Here is a 17,339-nt window from a genome sequence, read left to right on the forward strand (position 1 = left end):
ACCTCGATTTTCAATTTTCTCTAAGAAGGCGTCCGTCTCAGCCAAACTTCGTCGATAACGAAAAATGTCCCTTCCTACCCTTCGAGCATTGGCTCTAATAATTCGTGCGTGAATGGCAGCTTCATCCATTTGCTCATCTACTTTGACCATCTTCTCTATAAGCAACATGTTGTTACGATTCAAGGTATGGTTGTTGGTGTCGATCTGTTCTTTATGTTTTTCTGAAACTTCCAACTTTTTGGTCAACTGTTTCACCTTTTCTCGTTCTTTGTCAAACTTCACCTTCAACGTTCTAATTTCCATTTTCTTGGCTGCCAAATCTACCTTCAAAACCTCCTCTTCATTCCCCTTTCTTTCGAACTCTTGTAATTCAGCTAGGTGACTTTCTCTCATCATGTATTTCTTGTTTAACTCATCATACTTCTCAATTCGGTCCAACAATTCTGCTTGAACATGCAAGAACTTGTCCTCGATATTCTCTTGATAGTCGTTGAAGTCGTCTTTCAATGCTTCCAATTCAGAGCTGCTTTGCATCAAATCCAAAATCAGTCTTCCTCTTTCTTTCTCAGATTCTTCTATTATAGCCTTTCCTTTGCTCAATTGCAGCTCCAACACCCCTATTTTTGCATCTCTGGATTCGAGTTGTTCGTTTAGAAACACTCTGCTTTTATCTCCTTCCATCATCATCCTTTCTAATGCTGCTTTATCTCCCTTGCTCTTTCCCAATTCTATTTGGAGCCTTTCTAATTGCTCCATAAGGTCTTCCTCATTACTAACCTTTTTTCTTTTCAATGACCCTTCTTCAATTCGTGAAGGCCCATCTTCTGGACATGGCTTTTTCGGAGCGGCAATCGGGGTCAAATTCCTCCACTTTTCATATCCTTCACTTGACCTTGGGTCTCTCAAACTTTCTGACTCCTTTTGAATCATAGTCAAATGGCACCAATCTTGTTTGATGGTTTCAAGAACTTCTCTCGCGGATTGATCCTTGAAAAACCCGAAAAATTCAGCAAGTCCCACAGTTCTTGGGATGTGTTGTATGCCACCTAACTGTCTTATCACCAGAGCCGGAGCATAGCTGACATAACCTGTAATCCCAATTAAGGGTACCCAGCATTTTTGTCCACAACTTACTATGACATCAACTGATTTAACCCAGGGGGCCTTCCAACTAAAGTTGCTACTAGGTAACTTTTGCAGCTTTTCCATCCAACCTTGATCACCCAGGATTCCCCATTCTTCTTCCTCCACTACCTTCAAAGGTTTTTGGTTAAACCACCAAAAATTATTAAAGATCGGCTTTTTGGTTTCAACATGGCTCACCATCCAAATGTATAATAACTGAGTACAACATCTTACTGCGCCTTTCCCCGTCTTTCTAAAATGGTTGAGGGTCAGCAAAGTCTCAGCTAATATGGCAGTTGTAGGGTTGACATGAGTATTTTCATATTCCACGAATGCAGCAGCAGCTTCTAGACTTATGACCCCTTTTAAGCTTGGAAACAACACAAGACCATAGATCCCCAGAGCGATTAACCTGTCTCTTTCCAACACTGAGTCGTATTGTTCCTTTTTCCTTTCTAATTCAACTTCCAAAAATTTCCACTTTAAACCGCTGCCATTCTTCTCTAAAAATCTGCTAAGATGTGGAATCTTCAATAATTTCGACAATTCAGGAATCACCTTGTCATTTCTCGAAGGAAAGTAAACCCGGTGTAGGGGTTTGGGAAACTCCATCAACATTCCATACTCCTCTATAGTGGGACATAAATCCACATTTCCAAAGGAAAAACATCTGTAATAGGGATCCCAAAAATTAATCAAGGCTTTGATTGCTGGGTTCAATACTTCTATCCTTGCAATTTCTAACAATCGCCCATACTTCCCAAAAAACGCTGCCTCATCAATGTTCTGACTATGGCCCAATATTTTCTTCATCTCATATGCTATGCAATTCAGATCTTTGACTACTGGAAGCTTCCTTGCATCATATCTAGAGCAGTTTCCTTCTGATAGTTGTGACAATTCAGAATTCTGCCCATATTCCACAGTAGAAAATTTGGTAATGATGGCCATCTTTTCGTTTCAAAAGACCTGAAAACCAAATGCTTTATGGTTTAGATTGTTTTATGCAAAATGCATTTTGTGGAGCATACACCCTATAGTCAGTTCTAAATCTTTTGTGCTTTGACGAGGGTAGGTTGGCTATTTAGTCTCTAAAAAGGGTCTCTTGCTGTCCCAGTGATTGCCCTCATGGAGGCAATATGGGGGCTTGTAGGCAATGAGATGGCACATGTACCAACCATTACCAGTCTAAGCACTCAGCGAAGAGTTGGGGTTTACACAAACTTAAACCTTGACTAAAAGTCGTAAGGTAAGCTGCTAGTCCCCCACTTAACTTAAAGTTTGTGTGTGCTCTCAATAATCAAAAATATGTGATGCATGTGACAGTTCTATACAAATGCATGAAACAGTTCTATACAAATGCATGAACAATATGTAAAAATATTTAAAGCATATAAGCAAATAACCAAAGGAAAGGTAATTAACAATAACGCATGAAAACACAAATAAATCAGACAAAAAAACAAAGCTTGGTCCACTCTTTTCCCTAGTGGAGTCGCCATTCTGTCGCGGGGTGCGCGACGTCGCGGCGATCGTCCACCCTCGAATGTGTTGTGATGGGGGGTATATATCTAGTAAATATGGTGAGACAAGGAGTTCTTTGTCTCTTAGCAGTAAAAAATGGTGTGGGAGTCGCCACCTAGTATCTTGGTCACTAGGAACCCTAACTGGTCTCAGAGATCGGGCACGGGGACTGGTTGCGTAAAGGGAAGGTATTAGCACCCCAAATACGCCCTACCTAAGGTAAGCTGCATTGTTTATTTGTCTGATAAAATTCAAGGTCTCGTTGTGTTTTCTAGTTGTTGGGTCGTCTATGGTTCAAGAAAAGTCCTCCTCAATAAGGAGGTCCTTATCTTATCGGGTAAAACCTAACCGTTCTAAAAATCTATGTAAAAACCATATTTTTAATATCAGGAAAAACATTTTATATATAAATTCATAATCCCGAATACTAAAAGAAAACAAAAAGAATTTTTTAGAATTTTTGAAATATTGGCCTAGTTCTCATGGCTTGAATAAACTGGTTATTAAAGCCAAAATGCATGTTAATACATATATCGTTTTGAAATTTTCTTTTTTGTATAAAAAATATGATGTTGTAATATTTATATATATATATTGGAGAGACTAGGCCGTATTTTAAAACAAAAAAACATTTTTTAATTATGTATATTTTTTTTGATGTTTTGACGCAAATCGGGTATTTTAATACTGGGTTGGTATTCTTACGGTATAAAAATATAACCAAATATTAATCCACTTTGATAAAAAAAATGCAGAAAAATCAACAATATTTTTAAAAATATTTATGAAAGCAAAAAAACATTTTTATTTTGAAAATCTTTGATGTTTTGACGAAAACCGGGTATTTTAAAACCGAATTTGTATTTCTATAACATAAAAATACAAACCAAAATTGATCAAAATACAATAATAAAATTACATAAAAATCACATATTTTCTGAAATAATTTTTGAAGAAATTTGGTAATTTTTTTTTATATATATATCTATATATAAATAATCTAAAACAAAATAATATATAATATATAATATATAATATTAAATGGGCTGGGCTGGTCCGGCCCAACCAACTGGGCTGGGCCGGACTCGGCCCACAAGTGTTTGGGCCGATTTCGGCCCAAAAAATGGATTGGGCCGATCTCGGCCCAAAAAACTAATGCTGCCTTCTGGGCCAGGCCCGACCCAGAAGGCAGAGCTGGGCCAGGATCCGCCTGGCCCAGCAACCCAAAATGGGTGGGGGGAATTATTTTCCCCCCACCCCTGCATGCAGAACAATAGCGTTCTGCATGCAGAGAAAGAAAAAAAATGCAGGAAATGAAAGAGAAGAAGGGTTACCTGGAGGAAGCTGGTGGCGGCGTCTTGGCGAAGCTGTGGCGGAGGCCGGTGGCTCACGGGCGGCGGTGCTGCGGCTGTTTCCAGTGGCAGAGAGTGAGGTTGTTCCGTTTCCTTTTCCTCCCGTTTTCTCTCCTCTTTTTTTTTTCTTTCGGGTCACTTCCCTCTCCCTTCGTCCTCTGTTTTTTCGTTTTCTCCTCTCTTTTTCTTCTTCCCCCCCTCTCCCTCTCTTCCTCTTTCGGGTCTCCTTTTATAGAGCCAAAGCCATGGCTTTTTTACAGCTCACATGGGGGGGGGGCAGCCGGCTGGTCGGCCATGGGCGCGGCTGTCGAGGTTCGGCGGGTGGTGCGCGGTGGGTGGTCGGCCATTGTGCCCGGTCGGTGGGCTCCAGGCGAGAGAGTGGCCGGCAAAATTCAAACAAAAGGCATCCCTTTTTCCTTTTCTTCCCCGCTGCATGTTCAGGGGGAAAGAAGGAAGATGAACAGTGTCGTTCAAAACGACACCGTTCTGCCCCTTTTTTTTTTTTGTCGATGAAACGGCGTCGTTTTGGATAAAACGCGCCGTTTCATTTAAAACCTGCAAAACGCCAAAACGCGCCAAAGTCCAAATCAGCCCTCAATCATCTTTTGTCCCTTCAATTGCATCCCTGCCGAATTTCGGTCTTCGCCCCCATAGTTGGCCGCGTTTTTCACTTTGGTCCTTGGTCTCTGAATTATGCAATTGAGCCCTCAATTGATCAAATAACTTCCAATTTCTTCAATTAGGCCCCTGAATCAATTAATTCCAGCCCCTATACTTACGCGCCTTCTTCAATTTGGTCCCTGGTTTCGGATTTCTTCAATTAAGTCCCTAATTGGCCCTTAAACTTCAATATTTATGCAATTAAGCCCCTGATTTGACTTAATAAATTCCTAAAATATATATTTTGGCCCCATAACTTAAATTTCTTCCAATTAAAACCCAAATTGACTTAAAAATCAATTTTTCTTGCAATCAAATCCCCTATAAAATCATTTAAAAATCCAATTAAATCCCAAAACATCCAAATTTGGGTTTTTCTCCTCCAATCCAAATTTTCCTTCTCAACAGGGCTCTCCTCCTTCAATAATATACTGTCAAAAATCCAATCTTTGTATTTTTAACCTCATTGAACAATTTTCCGACAATTTTCTGAGCGCTTCTGCCTCCTGTTATTTTTCTTAACCTCCTTTGGCTATATATATATATTTATATATATATATTTTTATATATATATTTTGTGGGGGACCCAAAAATGGGTTACAACAACCTTAAACATGCTATGGGTTTTGAACAAATGAGCCAACAATATCTTTAGAAATTATAAGACGTGGAAATGAATTTTCCAAAGATTTAGCAAATATTCCGCCCAATAAAAACTGACGTCACTGTTGCTTACGTATGTCAAATTCTGTAAAATAAGAACAAAGATGGATAAGAAATTTCACAATTAAAAATTCCAATAAATATTCCATTTCTTTTTTTCTATAAGTACTTATCATTGGAGCCTAGGATCTTTATCTTCATCTGCCATAGGAAACAATATCCCTTCGACATGATGCCCTTACTACAGAAACCAGTCTCAATATTTCTCCAAGTCCTTTTTTTACTCCTTATAATGTGCTTTCCTTCTTTCTTTGCCTTTTCTCCTAACTCCTCTGCAACGTCATTTGGTGCTGCCAAATATGCAGTTGCTGAAGGTAATAAAGAAGCGGAGGCTCTCCTAAAATGGAAAGCAAGTCTTGATGACAACCACAGCCAATCTGTCCTGTCTTCTTGGGTTGGTAGCAGCCCTTGCAAGTGGCTTGGAATCACTTGCGACAATTCTGGAAGTGTCGCGGAATTCAGCCTTCCAAATTTTGGTCTGAGAGGTACGCTTCAAAGTTTCAACTTCTCATCCTTCCCCAATCTTCTCACTCTTAATCTCTGGAACAATTCACTCTATGGAACTATTCCATCCCACATTAGTAACCTGACCAAAATCACCAATTTAGACTTGTGTGGTAATCACTTCACAAGAAATATTCCACTTGAGATAGGATTGTTAATAAGTCTTAACTTTTTGTACCTTTGTAAAAATAATCTTACCGGTTTGATCCCTTCTTCTATTGGAACTCTGAGAAATTTATCAATTCTTTCTCTCTGGGATAACAAACTCTCTGGCTCCATTCCTTCTTCTATTGAAGATCTGAGAAACTTATCCACTCTCCATCTCTCGAAAAACAAACTCTCTGGTTACATTCCTTTTTCTATTGGGAACATGACTAAGCTCATTGATTTGCGTCTTAGTGAAAATAATCTCACTGGTTTGATTCCAGCCTCAATTGGAACTCTGAAAAACCTATCTGTTCTCTATCTATGGGATAACAAACTCTCTGGCTTGATACCACCAGAGATTGGATCACTACAGTCTCTTAACGAACTTGAATTGTCAAGCAATGATTTAACTGGTATGATCCCTTCTTCTATTGGAAATCTGAGAAACTTATCCACTCTCTATCTCTCAGAAAACAAACTCTCTGGCTTGATACCTCCAGAGATTGGATCACTACAGTCTCTCAATTTTCTTTACTTGTCAAGCAATGATTTAACTGGTAGGATCCCTTCTTCTATTGGAAATCTGAGAAACTTATCAATTCTTTCTCTCTTTGATAACAAACTCTCCGGCTTGATACCTCCAGAAATTGGATCACTGCAGTCTCTCAGTTCCCTTTACTTGTCAAACAATGATTTAACTGGTAGGATCCCTTCTTCTATTGGAAATATGAGAAACTTATCAATTCTTTTTCTTTGGGATAACAAATTCTCTAGTTCCATCCCTTCTTCTATTGGGAACATGACTATGCTCACTAGACTTGTTCTGTGCATGAATAATTTATCTGGATCTGTTCCTCGGGAAATAGGACAACTTGACTCCCTTGTTGAATTGAGTTTGCACACTAATAATCTCAATGGTTCTCTACCCCCCGAGATGAATAATCTCACACATTTGATGAGTGTGCAATTGTTTTCAAACAATTTCACTGGCCATTTACCACGAGACTTGTGCCTTGGTGGGTTGCTTGTAAATTTTACAGCCCACTACAATCATTTTTCTGGTCCAATCCCTAAAAGCTTGCGAAATTGTACTAGTCTATTTAGAGTTAGGCTTGACTGGAACCAATTGACGGGGAATATTTCTGAAGATTTTGGCCTCTACCCAAACTTGAACTATGTGGACCTAAGTCACAATGATTTGTATGGTGAGCTTACGTGGAAATGGGGAGGTTTTCACAACTTGGCGAGCCTAAAATTGTCAAACAATAATATCTCTGGTGAGATACCATCAGAGCTTGGAAAGGCCACTGGACTCCAAATGATTGATCTCTCGTCAAATCTCCTGAAGGGGACAATTCCCAAAGAATTGGGGCAGTTAAAGGCGTTGTTCAACCTTGCTCTTCATAACAACCATCTTTCTGGTGTCCTTCCCTTTGAAATCCAAATGCTATCTCAACTTCGTGCCCTTAATTTAGCTTCTAATAATCTTGGTGGATCAATCCCAAAACAACTGGGAGAGTGCTCAAATTTATTACACTTGAACTTGAGTCATAATAAGTTCACAGAGAGTATCCCATCTGAGATAGGCAGCCTACATGTTCTTGGAGATCTAGATCTGAGTGGGAATCTACTGGCAGAAGAGATACCATCAGAAATTGGGCAATTGAAACAGTTAGAAACGATGAACCTCTCTCACAACAAACTTTCAGGTTCGATTCCAACTGCTTTTGTAGATTTGGTGAGCTTGACAACTGTAGACATCTCCTACAATGAACTAGAGGGCCCTATTCCCAAAATCAAAGGCTTCATTGAAGCTCCATTTGAAGCTTTTATGAATAATTGTGGTCTCTGTGGAAACGCTGGTGGTCTAAAGCCTTGTACACTTCTTGCAAGCAGGAGAAAGAGCAACAAAATTGTCTTTTTGATTCTTTTTCCTCTCCTGGGCAGTCTACTTCTACTACTTACCATGGTTGGATGTCTATACTTTCGCCACCAAACAAGTAGAGAAAGAATCTCCTTTTTAGGAGAGCGACAAAGTCCACTCAGTTTTGCAGTATGGGGCTATGAGGAAGAGATCCTGCATAAAACTATCATCCAGGCCACTAATAATTTCAACTCCACTAACTGTATAGGGAAAGGGGGGTATGGAATTGTTTATCGAGTCATGTTGCCAACAGGTCAGGTGGTTGCCGTGAAGAAACTTCACCCATCAAGAGAGGACGAGCTTCTGGATTTGACAACTTTTAGAAATGAGATTCGCATGTTAATAGATATTCGACATCGAAATATTGTGAAGTTACATGGATTTTGTTCATTAATAGAGCACTCTTTTTTAGTTTACAAGTTCATAGAAAGGGGAAGTTTGAAGATGAATTTATCTAGCGAAGAACAGGCAATGGACTTGGATTGGAATAGAAGGCTTAATGTTGTTAAAGGAGTGGCCAATGCATTATCCTATTTGCACCATGATTGCTCGCCTCCAATCATTCATCGAGACATTTCCAGCAGCAATGTTCTCTTAGATTTGGAATACGAGGCTCATGTTTCGGATTTTGGGACAGCTCGGCTCTTGATGCCTGACTCAACCAACTGGACCTCATTTGCTGGCACCTTCGGATACACAGCTCCAGGTACATACTTGATTTCATTCTTAACATATATATATAAGCAGAGCAATACTACCAATACTATGAAAATAGAGGGCTACTTTTGGATATATATATATATATATATATATATATATATATATATATATATATATATATATATATATCAATTGTTAAATTTCTGTTTATAGCAGATCAATACAGCCAGTACTTTGAGAAAATGACCAAAATTTTTGCAGAGCTAGCTTACACAATGAGAGTGAACGAGAAGTGCGATGTCTACAGCTTTGGAGTGGTCACAATGGAAGTAATAATGGGAATGCATCCGGGTGATCTCATCTCATCTCTTTCTGCATCAGCATTTTCCTCCTCGTCGTGCTCACAAATCAACCAGCATGCATTGTTGAAGGATGTGATAGACCAACGTATCCCACTTCCTGAAAATCGAGTTGCAGAAGGTGTGGTCTCCATTATCAAAATCGCATTTGCATGCTTGTTTGCCAATCCCCAATCTAGGCCAACCATGCGACAAGTAGCTTCGGAGCTCATAGCTCGATGGCCTCCGCTGCCAAAGTCATTCTCCGCAATAGCATTGGAAGATCTGATGCCTCAAACAACTGTGACAGGCTGAGAATTTTCCAAAACATTTTCTATAATTATATAGTATGTGATTGTTTCTACTTATGTTACTTTCAATTTTCGTAGCTTTGTTTGTAATAAATTATTTCTCTGCTTTGTATTTTGTTTCTTCAACGATTAATATGTTTTAGTACAGTATTATTATCAATCAAAGTGAATACAGGCTCTCTGCTATAATGAGGACACCTGTGTTTCAAGATTCTGTTTCATCCCTTGTAATAAAGGAAATCTTCAATTCAATATTGAGCTGAAATGAATAAACACAAAGTATAATTTGTAATTTGCAACTTCAAATAGTGAATAGTTCTATGCAGAAAAGGAGAAGGTTTAGCTCAAGGAGGATGTAAGCCAAGGAAATAGTTGCATGTGTTCTTCAGTGCAGAACCCCCCCTCCCCGCGGCATATTAGAACAATAAATTAGCAAGAGCAAATTGTAAGACAGAAACTCTTGTTATCGTAGACACCTATGCGTTTGTCCACATGGTTTCCCCAAAGGATATAACCTTTCATCTTCCATTCTCTCATCCCCTGTATGGTGGTGATGATAGGAGTGATTTTGGCAGCACTGATTAATCAGAATCAATAGAGAAAAAAAGTCCAGATATAATCTAAGATGTTCTAAAATATGAGCACTAGCATGAGAGGCTGCTAGAAGGAGATATACCAAGAATTGCTGCACATCCTATGCATCTGAACTTAAACTATGAATCCACACTGATCATGCTACAAAAACTTGTACTATCAACTACACAGAGTTCTCCACACTGAACTCTTGAAGAATCCTCCGTACAGCCTAGATTACAGGACTACAATAGCAAACTGTCAAAATGCATTTGCCTATAAAAAAAAAAGGGTGAACAAGCGATTCGGCTCAAGGGTATATTCTTGTGTTGCTACAAAACCCTCAGCTAACAAAATTTCCTTAGAAGTAAGCACTGAAACACTTGAGGCAAACCATGAACTTTATGACAGATTTCAAAGTAGCATGTTGAGTTTGGGCAATTGATCAAAGAACTTGACATTCTATACAGGCAAGTAACGCAAGCAATTTCAAAAATGATTTTAAAAATTATTTTTAACATCAATAAATTAAAAATATTTAAAAATATAATAATATTATTTTGAAGTAATTTTTTTAAAAAATATAAAATACAGTTTCAACAGCAAAATATTGCTTTGAAATATGTTTTTCCAAGAATAAGAAATCTCCTCCGACATCCAATCTATCTATTTATTTCTTCAATATAATTGATGAATTTATATAAGATTCTTTAAAGAAAAGAAAAATTACTAAAATAAAACAGATACAGAAATAATTGAATCAAGATATTTTAAAAGGAAGAATATAATGTTTTTTAAGTTTTTGGTAAATAAATGAATCAATTAGTCGACACAAAAAAAAAAAAAAGAGTGACAGGTTTTTCTGTCATAATGAGCCATTTTCACAGGCCGCGCTCTGCCATAAAACATTGGGTTGTGTGCGGCATGAACCTGGCTCCATGTGACAGATTTTTCTACACATATCGTTTGCTTGCACGTAGAAAGGCTTTGTCGAGACAAAGATTTCAGAAAGAGATTGTCGTGAATTGAAGCATATTATCAGAGAAGAGGATGGTGATCGGGAAATAATTCCAGAGTCTCCTCGCTTCTCAAAATTAAAAAACTCTCATTGTATCTAGATGTTGTAAACTGGAATATGCCTTCCGAACCTGGAAAAGATGACGATTTCTGATGCTGACAATTTAAAGCAAATACTTTACAGTGGAGAAGGAGATGCACTCACCACAGATGGCATCATCAAGTTCCCTCGACTAAGTGAATTGGATCTTTCTTCCAGATCAAATTACTGCTTTTTTGGTCCAAAGAATTTTGCTGCACAATGGCCTTCTTTGAAAAGCCTAACCATCTATGGCCACAAAATGGATATATAGAATTTGATGGTAGTTATTGTTTTTAAAAATAATTTTTTAAAAAAATATATTAAAATAGATCAACTATGTACAGGCAAGAGAAGTTAGTAAATGAAAACAGCTTTATCCAGCCAGTTCTCAATCACTACACCAAATTTCCCAAGCTATGCTGTTTGGACTATAAGCTGGGGTGATGATTTAACTATGTATTTTCTAAAATAGTTCTCACCGTCAAATATATCAGGATTGGCTCGAATGACCTGATATACGTTATTTTGTATAAAAATAATTAAAAATAAGTTTTAAAATATATTTTGAAAAACATTAAAAATACATTAATTTAGTATTTTTTTTTTAAAGTACACTTTTTAAATGTTTTGAAAAGCAAAAATGATCACATTTCCAAATACTCATTATAAGGGTGCATTTATTTTTTAAAAAGTGGTTTTCGGAAAACTACTTTCCAAACTTTCATGTGTTTATTTATTATTAGAAAAGTTGGTTAACAAAAAACACTTTCCAGTCAACAAAAAATACTTTCCAGTTAAAGTAAAATTTGGCTTGGTTTTCAGGAAAATATTTTCCTTTTATTTTGGGTGGAAAACACTTTCCAGAAGTTGTGAAAAATTTAGAAATATCATATTATTTCTAATTATATGAAATTTGATCCTCAAACTTTTGATTGTTATATATATTTTGTTTTGAATATTTATTTTTCAATTTCGTCCTTTACAATTTAATTTTTATATAACTTTGGTCCTCATTTTTATAATTGTTATTTGCTTTTCCCTTATCATTTTTTAATTGAAATTTTTTATCTATCAAATTTGGTCCTCATTCTTTTGATTGTTACTTATTTTATTTGAAATAATTTATAAAATGTTAATTATTATTATTTTAATTTCTTTATCTTACAATTTTTTTATTTTTTAGATTTGATCTCTATTATTTTGATTATTATTTTTTTTATTTGAGATAATTTATGAAATTATATTTTTTTTCAATTTCATTCTCATTCAACCTTTTAATTTGTAAGATTTGTTCCTCATTATTTTAATAAACTTGAAAAAAAATACTAATAAGTTATTTTCCAGCTCATTTTTCATTACATAACTAAACATTAGAAAGTATTTTTTAATTTATTTTTCATTACACTACCAAATATCAGAAAATAATTAAAATTTATCTTTTTTAAAAAAACTATTTTTTAGCAAACAAACTACCCTAATTTCAAACCGGACTATCTAGTTGTTCTTGAACAGTGATTAATTAGAAGCTTATTACAATTTGAACAGTGAGAGTAGCTGATGTGGAACGTTTTGTGGATGCGTTTATAGATATATCGAAATGGCAGATTTCAAGAAGAAGTTCAGACGCTTCGAAGGTGCAGTGTCACAAAAAACAGCCAGATACAACCGTGAAATCGTACTGAAATTTGATGACAGGTTCTGCAGGCCATGTTTTCTATGGGATATAGCTCACTTGCACTAACTGAAATCACAAAGTCCTTCAAATTAGAAATTAGAGCTGGAAGATGCTGTTTTTTATTTATCTTTATTTTCCTACTAGCTATATTAGAATTTTAATTAATTTTTCTACTTTCAATTTTTTCTTTTTCTATATAGACCAATTAGTATGTTATTTTTCAGTAGAGTTTTATGTATTACTAACTTTCAGAATATGAACTCATTAATGCCTGACACTGTTTCTTGCAAGTGGGGTATAGTTTACATGCGTGGTATTCATATTGACTGAACCAGGCAAATTGTATTCGATTTTTTATACTTTGAATTATTTAAAAAAATATTCATATAACAAAGATCCTGAAAACCCACAAATGATCCCGTAAGTCCTGTTAAGAACACAACCCATTTTAAAATTATTTTTCTTTTTCATCAAAAAAAATATTATTTGTTTTTCTTAGCTGATTATATTTCTTTCGCTTCATTACTTTAATGGAGCTTATGGGATAAATTTATCATTTCTCTTCCTTAATTAAAAAAAATTCAAATTTCATTTTCTAAGCATTATGATCTTCCTTTACTAATTGAAGGCTAAGTTAGATTTATTCAATATAAACGAGAGCCATGCGAGCTTGACAGCAAGTTATTGCCAGTGGTGGAGACACGTAGGGTAGGGTAATAAGGGGGCAAATTGCCCCCTTAATTTTTTTTTAAAATTCTTTTTATATTAGTATTAATAATATCTAGCAGATTTATTTTTTTTTGTTGGTTATCAATTAATCCAAATTAGTTATTGTTAATTTTAGGGGTAAAAAAAAAACTAATAAACTGATTAAATCAAGAAAATAAAAAAAAATAACTGAAAAAATCAAACTGTAAAAAAAAACCAATTAACCCAAGTTAAAGTATTTCTAAATTAATTTTATTTCATATGAGTTAATATATATATATATATATATATATATATATATATATATATAACATCAAACATTTATTAATAATTTAAAATTTTTTGACTCCGCCTAGCCACTGGTTAGTGCTAATGTTAACTGTAAACAAAATGTAGAGTAAACGACTTAGTTTTAAAACTTTGCATAAAATTCCTCGCTAACATAACAATGTTCAAACTATTTTTTTTTTTTTTTTTTGGTGTACGAAGCAGATAACTTGTTAATAAGCTGCTTCCAAGAAACTACGCATCACCGAAACCAACTCCTAAAATGATTTTTTCTTTGAGGCTTGTCCTACTCGGTGCTTCAGTTATGGGGCAGTCTCACGGCTACTATCCCTCGCTGCATGCCGTTACCGAGCCAGCCGTTACCACTGCATGGCATTCTCTGGCCTTATAAAAGCCAGAGAAAGGCCACGAACCAGGGGGAACGAAGGAGATGAAAAAACAGAGGAAACAGGGGAACGGACCAGGGAAACAGTGATGAGAGAGACAGAAAAACCAGGAGAGAGAGAGAGGGACAAACGAAAAACAGAAAACACTAGAAGACAGACGCAGGGGACTGAAGAATAGCAGCAACACAGGGGACAGAAGAAGACTATATAAATATATATGCATTGATTTAAATTTATTTTATTAGTTTATTTATGTAATAGAGTCAGAAATACGATGTGTTTTTTTCTTACTATATAATATTTATTTATGTCAGAATTAAAAATATTCATAATTAAATATACAAGCAAACTATCGATAGCATAATATAACAAATCTTTAGTAATTTAAAACAAAACTAGTAATGCAGCCTACCTCATATAGTAAGCTTAAGCGATAATAATATTTTTTATTTTGCGCAACCAGTCTCGTATCATAAAATCTTTGCTGATTAGTTAGGATTTCTAGGAATTATAATACTAGACGACGACTCTTTAAATAAGACTATTCTCTATTAAAGAACAAAATGCTAGAATTTTTTTTTTATTGGATTATTTTTAAGACCGCTACGATATCGGATGCATATTATTTTTTTTTAAAATAAAAAACAGTTTAATCTAATTTAATCAGATAATCCCAGTTGAGTTATAACACAGTACTTACCCAAAGTGGAATTTAAAAACTATGGTGCATAGTCTAAGAAGCCTCGTATACTCGGTACCCTGTAATTAACCACTGCGAAGGCTCTTCTTTGTATTACTGCATCGTATCACAACACAAGCCAACTCAACTGAGTGAGTATTTCTTGGATGGTTATTGACGCAAACGAAAACAGCAAACTTATAAATTATAAATTATAAATTAAAAAACAATGAATAATTATGTAAAATAATCAAAATAATAATAATAATAATAATAAATTATTATTAAATATTTTATATTCAAGTGGTCTGCTAAAATACAAGCTAAAAAACCTTTTTTTATAATAGTCCCAGGCCTATCTTGAAAAGGAAGGAAATCCTAATAAATAATTATAGAGTTATTCCATGAATTTTCTAAACTAAATAAGAAAGATAAAATTACCAACCACAATATTATTATATTTTGGTGTAATGAAAGAAAAAAGAACAAACTAGCCTTCCCTACATTAGCTAGTACCAGAGGAGATAAGAAATCCATGGAGGAGAGGTATCCTAAATATAAAACTCAATCATGTACTTTGCTCCCATCCTGGCTAGGAAGTCTGCACAGGAGTTGGCTACATTTTATTTTTTTTCACTGTTGAAAGCTTCCCTCAAGATATACAGTTTATTAACTGGATTGAATATGAATAAGAGCAAGCCCATAATCATTTTATTATAGGAACAATTAAAAATCGTGTTCTAATATCAAAGTTGATACAGGATAATAAACAAAAATTGAAATAAGCAAGAGAAAAAAGAAGAAGCCAGTAAGCAAAAAAAAAAAAAACTAAAGGAGGAGAGAAGCTGAAAAAGAGAAAGAAAAAGAGGGTCGGAAAAGTATGCAACTCTGCAAATTATTTAATTGATCATCAATAATTCCCCTATAAAACAACTAACAATTAAGCCAGAGGCCACAAAAACAAAACTAAAGTCCAAAATAAAATAATATCAAGTTTTAATAACAAAACTTAATTAAAAATAATAAATTAAACTCAAAAACAAAAATATATAAGTTAAAACTCAATCTCCTAACATGTTAGGCTATTATTTATTATTGATGATCATACAGCGCAAACTGTGTCTTGGATCTGATGTTAGCTCAACTGGGGTGATGATTTATTTATATATTTTCTAAAATAGTTCTCTTGTCAAATATATCAGGATTGGCTCGAATATCAGTTGAAACTTTACGTGAATATGCAGTTTTTATTTACTGTGAAATCAATTTTAAGTTTATAGAGATCGTTTACCTCCTCAATGTTTGTAATCATCCTATTGATGGACAACAATTTTAAATTGCGTGAATACAACTTAATACCTGAACAAAAAGCAAGGGGAATGAAGAATTAATTCCAAGTAATGCGAGCAGACTCTTATAGACTTCATCAACGATGGAGCACATTATGTAACAATTCGAGACATAGTTTCAGATCACAGCATAATCCCTACAAATCCACGTAAATTACACCTCATAACAAGAAACAAAATTCTAATTTGTTTCATTTTGTTTGTTTCCGGACATCTTCCCAAGAAACACCTAGAGAACGCGATTGAAGAGGGAGAATAATATGGAAGATACCTCTCTTTGCCTGAGAAGGAGAAAACCCTTAAAAGCTCTGTCACCCCACTCACAGCCACTTTCAAAATCTGTGGGGTTTTAGTTCTCGTTTGGCTCTTCTTTTCATTATCTGTTGCTCCTGAGAAGAATCTAATTCCATGAATTCTCTGCAAAAGAAGAGAGAAATTCAACTTGAAAATTGAAACTTCGACAGAATGAATAATTTGAAGGGCGGCTCCCTTGCTTGTTACCTTAAAAGTCATTAAGGTTGTTGGATTCAGAGAGCATATTCCCGCCATTTTTGTAACAGACATGGAATGAAATCAGTTAATCAGTCCATGTAGGTGTCATTTCTCTGGTACTGGTAGCCACTAATGATCTGCCTCGTCAGGGATTTTTGCCTAGTTTTTTTTTTAGGTTGGGAAGTATAATAGATATTATTTTTTGAAGTATTTTTTATTTAAAAATATAAAAATAATATTTTTTTATTTTTTATTATTTTTTATATTAGTATATCAAAATGATTTAAAAATATAAAATATTATTTATAAAAACTTTTTAAAAAATAATAAAACACAATTCTAACCGTTAAAACAAACATCTTTTTACTCTAATTTAATCTGTTTCTCGGAAATTTTATATGCTTATTTTTTAATAATTTTAAATGCATATGTTAAAATATATGTTTTAAAATATTGCTTTGAAATTTGTTTTTCCAAGAATCTTATTTAAGCGCAATTCTCCTCTACTCTATCTATTTATTTCTTTAATATAATCGATGAATTCATATAAGATTATTTAAAGAAAAGAAAAATTACTAAAATAAAAATGTACAGAGAAATAACTGAATCAAGATATTTTAAAGGAAGAATATATTTTTTTAAAAAAAGTTTTTAGTAAATAAATGAGTCAATCAATCAATAAAAAAAAAGATAAAAAAATGATAGTGGAGTGGCAAAATGTGCTATTTTGACAGGCCGCGCTCTATAATAAAAGATTGGGCTAAGACTTGAATTGGCCTGTTCCATGAGACAATTTTTCTACATGGATCGTTTGCTTACATC

The 17,339-nt window shown here is 34.7% G+C and overlaps 2 protein-coding genes across 2 annotated transcripts in view; one reads left to right on the top strand and one right to left on the bottom strand.

The window, feature by feature from the left end:
* The window catches only part of LOC133669680 (uncharacterized), a 276,271-nt gene extending 259,640 nt beyond the window's left edge, over positions 1–16,631 (bottom strand). Inside the window, 1 exon segment of the mRNA XM_062089913.1 lies at positions 16,527–16,631. Coding sequence (XP_061945897.1) covers positions 16,527–16,589 — 63 coding nt within the window. The 5' untranslated portion in view covers positions 16,590–16,631.
* Positions 5,520–9,463, top strand: LOC133669673 (probable leucine-rich repeat receptor-like protein kinase At1g35710). Its single transcript, XM_062089906.1, has 2 exons — positions 5,520–8,665; positions 8,881–9,463. Exons 1-2 carry the CDS (start codon positions 5,554–5,556, stop codon positions 9,270–9,272), a joined length of 3,504 nt encoding a protein of 1,167 aa, XP_061945890.1. The 5' UTR covers positions 5,520–5,553; the 3' UTR covers positions 9,273–9,463.
* Positions 16,632–17,339: the final 708 nt, after the last annotated feature.

This window comes from Populus nigra, chromosome 12 (genome assembly GCF_951802175.1).
Source record: "Populus nigra chromosome 12, ddPopNigr1.1, whole genome shotgun sequence".
NCBI lineage: Eukaryota > Viridiplantae > Streptophyta > Magnoliopsida > Malpighiales > Salicaceae > Populus > Populus nigra.